At 34.3% G+C, this 11,406-nt stretch overlaps 3 protein-coding genes across 3 annotated transcripts; 2 read left to right on the forward strand and 1 right to left on the reverse strand.

Moving 5' to 3' along the window:
• Positions 1-349: 349 nt before the first annotated feature.
• On the reverse strand, positions 350-2,818 carry LOC149677719 (uncharacterized). Its single transcript, XM_089837387.1, has one exon. The coding sequence runs from the start codon at positions 2,816-2,818 to the stop codon at positions 350-352; it is 2,469 nt and encodes an 822-aa protein (XP_089693513.1).
• Positions 2,819-3,560: 742 nt separating this feature from the next.
• On the forward strand, positions 3,561-6,461 carry LOC149677720 (uncharacterized). Its single transcript, XM_089837388.1, has 5 exons — positions 3,561-3,716; positions 4,904-4,990; positions 5,096-5,260; positions 5,861-5,934; positions 6,146-6,461. The coding sequence occupies exons 1-5, from the start codon at positions 3,561-3,563 to the stop codon at positions 6,342-6,344; spliced, it is 681 nt and encodes a 226-aa protein (XP_089693514.1). The 3' UTR covers positions 6,345-6,461.
• Positions 6,393-7,393, forward strand: LOC149677721 (uncharacterized). The gene is made up of 4 exons (XM_089837389.1): positions 6,393-6,443; positions 6,781-6,867; positions 6,958-7,128; positions 7,181-7,393. Exons 1-4 carry the CDS (start codon positions 6,393-6,395, stop codon positions 7,391-7,393), a joined length of 522 nt encoding a protein of 173 aa, XP_089693515.1.
• Positions 7,394-11,406: the final 4,013 nt, after the last annotated feature.

Here is an 11,406-nt window from a genome sequence, read left to right on the forward strand (position 1 = left end):
ATTGAAACTTTTTGAGACTCTCGTTAATGGTTTCAAATGGGTATAAATAAAAACCCTTCACTGAACATGGTACCTATATAAACCCACAATGGTACAACTTTAAAATGGAATAACTTTAAACCCTAAATAGAAAATGGTACCTATATAAACCCACAATGGTACCACCTTAAAATGGTATAACTATAAACCCTAAATAGAAAATGTTACCTTTATAAACCCATGATGGTATTTGTTCCTCATTTTTAAAATTGGTCAAAATACAAACCTTTATTATAAAATTAAACTTATTTAGACCCATAAGGGATTTATTTAATACTTTTCATATATTCGGCGTAATTTGTTTATTTGTCTAGTCTTCCGGGAAGCTAACAAATTTAGATTTTAATGTTATATATAATTTTTGATTAATATTGTACACATCTAGAAGTTCGTGGCGAAGCTCGCGTCCAGTGTATATTAATTCCCATTCGTTAGCATTTTCTTCAACTTCGTAAGCATGTAAATGCTTACAGAATCTTTTCACCTCGAATTTTGTTCCAGCTAAGATCACGGAAAGATTGACATAAAAAATGTATTTAATGCGAAAGAAGCTTCTTATAACATTGAGTTCAGTCTTGTGAATGAGAACACATTCAGTCGAGTAAAAGACGTTATCGAAAGTAACTTGTTTAAATGAGTAAATTTTACTACGAAATTCTTCGTTTAGTATAGATTTACAAAGGTAAGGGAGATGGTCCTTTTCGAGAAACTTTCCAGCTGATGAACTTTGAATGCCGTTTCGCTGCTCGCACAATAAATGGTAACATTGGAAGAATTGATGTCGACTGGCCAATGTTTTTGTTATATTTTTATTGTTATTGGACCCCGAAATAATTTTCTTAAAATAACTGTGTTTGCTTTCAAATCTTATACTTGAAATGGCTCTGAGAGCTCCATATTTTTGATAAGATTTGGCGTAGTGGCAAAGATAGTGAAACTTTGGTGTCATTGTTTCCGGACCAAATACTTCGCAAACTTGTTTCAAAAATCTATCAATTAGTCTCTCAAGTTTTGGAAAAAACGATATATGTAAATGGCTGGCATAAATGTAGTCGACAATTTCCCTTAACTTCAGATAAACACCCCATCTGGAATCATTCCTCTCGGGTAGAAAACCATAAAACATTAAGGGAAACAGACGAAAAAGGCAGTACATTTCACTTGCGGATCCTTTAAGATTTCCATTGCCACTAATTGCCATTTTTATTTGAGTTTCTGGGCGACTTGTTTCAGATTTACCATATGGAAAGGTTGTTATTGTTGCGTTGAATTCATCAAGGTTTAGTCTCTTATTTGAAAACATATAAAATAAAACCTTTTTTAGAATTTTCGGTATTACATCCTCCTTCAAATCATGCATAGCATCAGGAGGAAGTTGTTGAGTTATGTCAAACGATTGTATTTTCATAAGTGGGCTTTCAAAATTTACTCCATAAATGGACTTTTCATTCGGGTCTTTGGCTATTCCTTCTAAATGGTATTTATGACGCGGCAACGTCCTTAATTGCAAGTCTTTTTCGTTGGTTTTTATTGGGATATTTTGTTTGCTCACCATGCAAAACCTACAGATTCTTCCAAAATTAAAACATGTGTTAAATCCTGCTAGTTTATGAAGACCAAGGTTATCTCCCGAAAATATTGCAACAGTAGCTGCGAGTGTGATTCCTTTTGTTTCAATTGTAATCCCGTTAGTTGCCATATAATTTAAATCGAAAATTAGTGGCTCGAGTACTTCATTCCACCCAAATCTGTCAATGTCAACTGACTTTGCCAAAAACACAAGATTTATGTCGCTTAATTTTGACCTGTATTTTCCTTGCATATTAAGAATGGAGAAATAGCACCCAAGTATTTTGTGCTTTCCCTGCTTTGATCCAAGAGGGTTGCAAGCCTCAAATTCATCGAGAAAAATTTGTAGTTGAAGAGTTTTCAGAGAATAAGCTTCATTTTTATACATTATATTTTTAATGGTTTCACCTTGAAGAAAATGACCAATACATTGATCTGGTATTCTTTGACAATCCTCATGCTTTCCAATTTGATCGTCCAATGAATATAATTTTTTAATAACCTCTATTATTGGAACATAGTGGAAAAATCTCTTCTTATCTGAGGTCAATGATTCAAGAAATGTATACTGAATCGGTTCTATTAATCCAAAATCCGATTTACATAACTCTGTTATTTTATGATTTGAATTAATGCTCTCAAACGCTTGTGCAACCTCTATGTTTTTTGAAAATAATTCGGTTTCCTCAATGATGATATTTTTGGAGCGAAGCACCTTTAACAAATTTTCTTTGTTGGTAGATAAAATGTATTCACAGAAAATAAGTAAGTCGTTTGTTAATGATTGAACAACAGTTCGTGGAAGATGATGCATTTCTCGGAATTTTAAAATTATTTTCAATAATGTCTCCCTTATTTCCACAGGCTTTAACTCTGGCTCCTTTCTTTTTCCGTTGATTGCATCACATTCACTATTTTCTTCGGTGATATCATCAGGGTTTTCAATATCAAAATTATTTCCATCATTTTTCTCGGGTACATGCTCTTCAAGAGTTTCGATTTTGTTGGAATTTTTTAAGATTGAACTGTGTTTATACCTCACATGACGGTGGAATTGTTTAATTTTCGTAAAGGTCCGTCCACAGTTGTCAAGACCACAATCAATTCGGAAATGTGGATCATGGGCGTGTTTATGTAGCATATGAGTTAAGAGAGCACTAAATGTTTTGGTAACAAAAGTACACCTAACGCAACTGAATAAACCTGCCATAATTAATCTATAAAAGACATGTAAATTTTTAGTAATCAAGACTATTTAATGCGATCATTTAAAGAAAAACAGAACTTCATTTTTGTAAATAGGAAAATTCAAGAAGTCCTCATAAGCTCGGTAGATCAGTTGCTTAGGGCATGGGACACACACGGTCGATTCATTCTTAGAGGTATACATCTTGTACTTCGAAAATATAAATTCCGAGAAAAATTTCCACGCCTGAGAGCCATGGGAGGTAGAAAGTAAATACCCAAAAATTTCGTGCCAGTGGACAACGTTTATTGACTGCCTTTTTAATACTAGGCAATGCCAAGGAGAAAGGGGCAAAAGCATGTCGTTGAGAAAGCTTTATGTCATATGAAGTTGGCACCTCTTTGACCTACTGTGTACACAAAAACCTTCCCCCTCTCGATTCAATTCTTTTGAAGAAGAAGCAGGGGGCTGGACACGGCACAACTTGCAGAATAATGCATCAATGATATATTGTCAAGTGCATCCGCACTTGGCGCCACGTTGAATAAGCAAAGCTATTTTTTTAGGCGCGGAAACCTCAAATGTTCACATAAAGTGGCCGACCCCTTCTGCTGTTCCCAACCCATTTACCAAGTTCGTTGTTAAAAAAAAAACTTCTCGGATTTTAGGTTTTGTCATAAAGTCGAACTCTTTCTGGAAGAAAGAGCTAAGTAGAGCAACAGAGCATAAATAGGTTTGGAACTTCGGTAGAAATTTTCGCGACGAAATGATTAGTAAAAGCGGACCCGTTGTACTTCTCTTGTGTTTTGGCGAAAGAAGAAAGAAAATTAAACTTGAAGATAACACTTTTAATGGGCTTTTGGATTTCATTAAAGCTGATGAGGCGTTAAAAGATTTCATGGGACCAGACATAATATACCAGGTAAAATAAATTTTAAAGTTTTAAAACTCAAAATATGTTAGAAGTGTTTAGTACAATATTTAAAATTGTTTAAATATATGTTTTTTTAACTGTTTAATGAGGGCATAAAAGGTTAAACAAGTTGATATTATTCCCTTCAGAATTATAAAATATGCCCAAAAATTTTAATAAAACCCATCAAAACATTTTAATTTTTTAAATCGATTTTCAAAGCTTGAAAGATCCGTAATGAATTTGACCGTTTCTAATTTTACGTGGATATTTTTATTTTTTTACTAAAATATAAGCAACACACCCAATTATCGCATCTTATCTTGAAAACTACACACGTAAAACAGGGAAGATTGCCAGTACCGTAACCTTTGCCTCGGTATAACGTAAATGCGTGTTACTGTCCAAGCGACAGTTCAAAGTGAAAGTACAAAAACCCCTTGCCATATTTTACCCGCTTAGATTTTATCTCATCTTCACAACACTAGCATGGAATGTTTTTTTTGGACTGGTGAGAGTAAAGCAAATATAGGAGCGGCCTACACCCCCCTGCCGACTATTCATAGATTCCACGCTTTGAAAAACATGGAGGTTTCATACCAGTTACACAAGGAGACCAGTCGAAAAGAGTAGATGTCGACAAGGTAGCCTGACCTCCTTGTGTAACTGTTATGAATCCTCCATGTTTTTCAAAGCGTAGAAACTATGGATACTTGGTTAAAATATGCATGTTGGTTTTTGCGGTTAAATTCGAATAACTCAAGTGTAAAAATGGTCAAACTTACTTCGGACCTTTAAAGGCATCGTGCAAGTTTATTTTATTCGGTTTAGAATGGTAAAATAGACTCAAAACCGTTAGTTACACACCAAAACAATTCCGTTATTTTTAAATCGATGAATTAGACCCTTTTAACTCTGTATAGACCAATAACAAAAGGAGGGTCGAAGGGGGCCGCAGTGTCCATGTGAATAGGCATATCCCGTTTTGAAGCGTGAACTACGTGAACGGTAGCAGGTATTCACAGTGCCGCGACCCTTATATTGGTCTATTTTTCAAATTTTCCTGTAAATTTCGACCACAACTCCCATTGGCCATAGTTAAGACTAATTATCGCGCTCTCGTGAACCTATTTTACCATCCTAACCCGAAAATATTTAACTTGTTAGAACAATACAACTTCCCTTTAATGATTTAGGTTTATGACAACGATTTCAAAAAGGATATTGATTTGGATGAGCATAGTATTTTAGAAAACCTGAGCGAAATTAAATTAGATTTAAATGTGAGTATTAATAACTAGGCATAATATTTAGCTTTTCAAGAGTTTCGTGTCAAATTTTATCAAGGCCAAAATTTATTTTTCTGAATTTGTATTTATTAAATGCAGAAAAAAAGGAATAGGTCAAACGATTTCGATATTAATACCCCACAACCTAAAGTTATAAGACAGACAAGTGTTGATGATTCTGAAATAGTTATTACTGGTGTATCCGACGGAAAATCTGATGCAATCGGGGTATCTTCCAATGGTAAAACTGGAAATACTGAACAGGTATTGTGCAGTAATTTTTCAGTTCTTTATAGCATGACACTTTAAAGAAAAATTATGGGTTATAATTGTTCCAATTTATTCGAAGGATTAAATAAAATAATATTTCAAATTGGAACTATTTATAAATCTATATTATTATAGATGACTCAAGCAATGTAGTTTCTCTAATTGTTCAGCACTCTAAATGTACAAGCTAACCTAACAATAAAAATGAATAGAATCCTATTTTAATATAGAGCAATTTACAGAGAAATAGAACTTCCAGGGGAAATCCTCCATACTGGAAAATTTCACACACGCCAGTGGACACCGTTAGAGACATCCCGAGTTGGTTAGCCTCCCACATGCAGTGAACTCGGGCTGCCTATAGCAGTGTCTCCTGGCGTGTGGAAATTAATCAGTATGGAGACGTCAAACTGGAAGTTTCATTTCTCTGTAGTTCATTTTATAATCGGTCTGTTAGAGATAAATGTATAGTCCAAGTTGAAATATTTTTGTTGTATATGATTTTTCGAATAAAAAGGCAACTTGAAATTATCAACCTTAGGAGAGTGGCAAACCACTTCGAATGATAGTGAATGTAATAAAGCGTTATTTTAGGAAAGTATAGTCTTCGTTGAAGAAAATACGGTCAATAGTAAAGACTTAGAAAAGGACAAAGCTCTAATATCTTGGTATGTCAAACTAAAACAACGTCTGTCAAATACGTGAATCTTTTTGCTTATTATTAAGCTAAGTTAGTGATAGTTTTCTTAAAATGCATGCACTTCTGCTCGTACATAACTTAGTGAGCTAATATTTTGCGAGAGTAGTCTAGCAAATCTAGCTTTACAATTATTTTGAGTTGAATGCATTTAAAAATATTATATTTGATTTATAATATAGGGTAGCTGAGAATTTACCTCAGGATGTGGAACATATGTCTAGAACAACATTTGCACTTGTCTACACTTTACCTGATATACCTGAAATATATAGAAACGCTGAGCGTTATAAGAACTTGTCGCTGGTGGAAACTAAAGTTATGAATAGGGAACTATTAAGCACATTATTTAGCGACTGTATAAAACGTTATGGCTTCTAAGTATTCCACAATAACTGATTTAAAAAAAATTTGCTTCTGGCATAAATCATGAATGGAAATTCTAGGTATCCTTACCACATGCACGTTGCTAAAAAACTGGTGATGCAGTTTCCTCACCTTAAATAACAGCCTGGTGAAGGACATGTAAGATAAATTATTTTCTATAATATACGATAGTTTCGGTTTTTGATTAAAAAGTCATTCTCTGAGTTCATTACCAATTTAAAGGGAGTAGATGACTCACCGGCTTTGTCAAAGGCGGTTCACGTTTCATCTGGGTCTTTCCTCGATTTACTCTCTAGTCTTTACCATAATAATTGTTTGGACTCATGTTATTAAAACCTTTAAATATTTGCAGGAAATATGGTATCAACACCTCTGATCGAAATTTAAAAACTTTAGAATGAACCTAGACTAAATTTCAATTGTGGCAAAGCATAAAAAGAAATTTGGAAAAGTTTGTTGCAAGAAATCTACCACAGAGTCTGATAATAATGACAACGCTTCTGTATTAAGATTAGAGGTATAAAATTTAAATATTTCGCAACTGTTGCAATACATAAAAATATTAATTTCTTAATTTTGGGCATGGAACGTTATATCATTTATCCAGAGTTCGAATATGGATTTTGAAGAAGATGAAGAAATGTTAAAAGAAGATATTGACTGGGTACTCGTTGATTCTAAAATGGACAAGACATTTAGGGACCGAGCCGCTATGATTAAAGAAGAAACATTAGATCATGTTCTTAATATTTATCCTGCTCTATTTCATGAACGACAGGTACAAATGTATTTAAAAACCATTTCATTAACTAACTATTTATGCAATTTAGCTCATTTTGGAGTTCGGAAGAATTACCAAAAAAAACATGAAAAAGAAACTCGAAGATTCGCTTACTTTATATGCTGCTCAAATTTGGAGTTTTGCTAAAAAAGACTCAACCGTATTAAAAGCAGAAATAATGACTGAAGTAAAAAAGCTTAAAGGAAAGGTTCACCCATTAGCCTTTTTTTGCTGTAATCCCTTTAATTACACCCAAAACTAAGATTTCGAGAGTTGAAAAAATTTTACATAAAGTATATTTTAAATTAAATCAGAAAAACTAATTGCATTGAGGACCTTATAGCGCGTGTATGGTGCTTTTCCGCAAAGCCAGAGAGAGTGTGATACGTCACTCTCATATATTAATTCAGTCCTCCATCTTATTGGCCGAGGTATCAATAGGACAAGCTTCTACTAAAAAGTAAACTCGACTATTACGCGGTTGAGCGCTAGACCGGCGACAAGGTACGTTGGCAGCGCCGGTAGAGTCGTAGTCAAGCCTGCTCGTAGACGGCTGTAGCAAAGGCCTAGCTAGTACGCTAACGAATCGTAACCATTTTGATGCACTATAAGAGTACTTACAGTGATCGGGAACAGTATAAAAATTAACCGCACACCTAGAGTTAACACTCTGACAGTCTTTTATAATACAACTTGGCATTTCGGCAATTAATTTTGATTCAAATTGATCAACGAAACGACTAACGAGAGCTAAACATACTTGAAGACGAAATTGCCAGACTAAAAAAAAACCCGACCTAAATTCTTCTGCTTGGAGTGCTAAAATCTCATTGGCTAAACGCTATTTAAACCAGCCAGTCATCTGGCTGGTCTGGAAAAGCACGACAGTGAAGTTTGGAGATAGGGGTTAAGGGTTTTGTCCATATAAAATTTTATTTTAATTATAAAATGAAAACTATCGCAAATAATTTAATTTCAATAGTACCACTATCTTTATAAAAGTACTATTGACGCTAAGAGACAAAAAAAGTTTATGGGTGAACCATTCCTTTAAAGAATCTGAATCAATGCGAAGTTTGCATTAAGATTTTAATTTCCTATCGCTAAAAGGCACCTTATATATATGGAAAATATTTTTAATGTATAAAATTAATGCTTATAATTTCATTTAAGGTTTCAAGGATAACACGACGATCCTATTAATCCCCAGCGTATTTAAGGAAAATTATCACAGATTTTTTTGCAAAAAGCAAGACCTTGAAAGGATTCAAAAAGGACCCGTTATTTTATATTCAGGGCAAAATATGCTGCAAAGTGATGAATATGAAATTTATGTGGATGGATTGAGGCTTTGTGAAGCAGACACTTTATTCAACGCAGTTTGCTGTTCATTTGCATGTTTTTCGGATTTTTAACACTGAGAATACCGGAACCCTTTTCAAAACATTGTCGTTCATAGAATCTTGTTTACTTGATCTGACTTACACTAAATGTGGCCAGTTAGTTAGAAAGTTTGAAAAAAAAATGTAAGGGAGAATGTTCAACCTAATTTTGGTTAAAAAAATTTAACAATAAAGAAAATCAGATTATAGTTCTCTTGACAATTTTTTTTCTGCCTTTTAGCGCCACACTTTCAGGCCTTTTGGTTGTACGATTTGAAAATCTATGGAACTTGTAGAGTTTTTAATGTTGTTATTTTTAAGGCAAATAATAAGCATACAAAACCTGTTTGTAATTAGATATAGCCAGTTTAAAGTTTAATGTCATTATTATTTGGAAAAATATGAACCATAAGTCTGATTTTTAAACCTGCGTGAATATTTGTAAGGGACGTTATGGGTTAGTTTTAATAACTAATTATAATTTTGGATTTATACTAAGGCCATTTTGCGTTTTTAATCTAAAAACGTACTCTTCAGGGATTATATTCAGTCCCATGTAAAAAACTTATTGGGTTTGTTTGCAGGGCACTTTGAAACCCTTTATGGTATTTGAAGAAACCGTTCTTAGTCTGAAAAAATATAACAACCTACCCTTTTAAACCCGGTACTAGTTGATGTTTAAACCCGTAATGGTTGACTTTTGAACCATTTAGATACCATTTCACACATATTTAGGGTTTAAAAAATTACAATAATACCTTTAAAAGTTTCAGTTCGAACCCTGTAGGGTTTATTTGTAGGACACTTTGAAACCATTTATGGTATTTGAAGAAACCGTTTATAGTCTCAGTAAAATATAACATCCTACCCTTTACGGTTTTGTTTTAAACCACAAACGGTTTGGTTTTCTGACAAAACTGAACTAACCTTTAAGGGTTTAAGAGAAGTCCATTATTTTTAACAGAGTAATCATTTGATTTGAGGAATAAAGTTTCTCAAGAACTTTAATTATTGGAACATACTGAAAAACCTTTTTCTTGGCGTCATCAGCTGTTTCAGAAAATGTGTACTGGATGGGTTCAATCAGACCATATTCATTTTTACACAACGTTGAAATTTTGTAGTTTGAGTTCAATGAAACAAAAGTTTCTTTCACTTCCGTACTTTTTGAAAACATAATATTTTCATCTACGTCAAGTCCTTTTGCTTTTAATTTTTTTGGGACATTTTCCTTCACTGAATCCAAGAGATGTTCACAAAAACCCAGTAAATCGTTAATCATAGATTGAACTACCGTATGTGGCAGATGGTGTGCTTCTTTGTATTTAAGAATAAGCTTCAGAAGTGATTCGCGGATCTCAAGCGGATTTAAATCATTTTCCAGTCCCGTTTCACCATATTCAATTTCTTCATTAACTGGAACGTCAGGAACTTCAGGCTCCACGTTAATCTCCATTTGGACATTATTTTCATTTTCATGATTTTGAGTATCGTTTTGGCTTATGTAAACTAGTGGATGTTTAATTTTAACGTGACGTCGAAAAGAATCCACTTTTTTGTAACACCTTCCACATCCATCTATCCCACAGACAACGTTAAATTTAAGGTCATTTCCATGAGCATTTTGTAAGTGATTTAATAAGTTAGTAAATGTTTTTGCAAAATATGTACACTTAACACAGCTATAAAATTGGGCACTCATCATAAATTACATTTAGATCGAGCTTGGTAAAATGATAAACTACCATAACGTTCTTTGATATAAGAACTGTGGGGAGAATTGGAAATTTTTCTATATTGACATGATAATCCCTAAAGAGGGATTTTCATGTCACTTGGCCAAAATGCTAGAACATATAGCTTTGAAATATAACGTCGCGCGTACGGTCCTTCGAGAAAGGTGACCACTGAAGGGGGGCAGGTCGATAAAAGGGCAATCCGGTAAAGGGGTGTGAGGGTGTGACTCGGGTTTTTCTCTTTTCTCAATAGGAGAGGACTCAGAGCAAAGTTTTTTTCAATTCGGTTTTCGCTTTTCCCCCCCGGGCCCCCAAATACGGTGCCTAATAGGCGCGCCTATACGCGCACATTTCTAGAAAAAGAACTGGACAAAGAAGTTTCGCTTGGTGAGGTTAAAGTTTTGAGATGGCTAGTGAAGAAATATTACTGCTTCTAATTTTTGGTGACAAAAAGAAGAAAATATTGTTGAAGAATACTTCAATTAAAAGTTTTCGAGATAAACTTGAATCAGACATTTCCTTACAAGAATATAATGGAAATGGTTTTATATACCAGGTAAGTGCCTTTTTTATTAACCTTAACAACTTTAAAGTATTAAATCAAGAATGAATCTTGTATAATCTGGTGTTCAAAATTTATCCCAGTGATTTTCCACTCGGTAGTATAGCAACATGGTGTATAATAACATTGTTTCAGACTCAGTAATGGCAGTGGCCTGCCTTTCGCTGTGTTAGGCTCGATGGGAAGTTAACATGGGTTGCCAACTTGCCATTACTCGATCTGGTCTTATAATTCAAAGATTGAAATTTTAAACTACTATAAAAATATTTAGTTATATAATCTTGAGAATATAGGGAGCGGGCGAACAGTTCTTTCTACGTCATAGCTTATATAGGGAATTGGCAGTTCCCTGCCTTTGGCTGTATTAGCGTCTATGGGAAGATAATCTGGAGTGCCAACTCCCTATCTCTTACCTCGGTGTCATCATCCCCCCTAACTGTGGAATTTCAGTATTTCCCGTACATGTAGAGGCAGAGAGAATTAAGTAGGGAGGGAGCGGAAGCTAGGGCAGAAAATGTCGCGTGAAAAGTCACGTGATCTGGGTAGAGCGGTTTCCGGTTCATCGCTACTAGAAGCTAGCTCTAGACCGGAAATT

Source organism: Phalangium opilio, unplaced genomic scaffold, assembly GCF_054372755.1.
Source record: "Phalangium opilio isolate 3A_F unplaced genomic scaffold, DU_Popi_V2 ptg000043l_1, whole genome shotgun sequence".
Lineage (NCBI taxonomy): Eukaryota > Metazoa > Arthropoda > Arachnida > Opiliones > Phalangiidae > Phalangium > Phalangium opilio.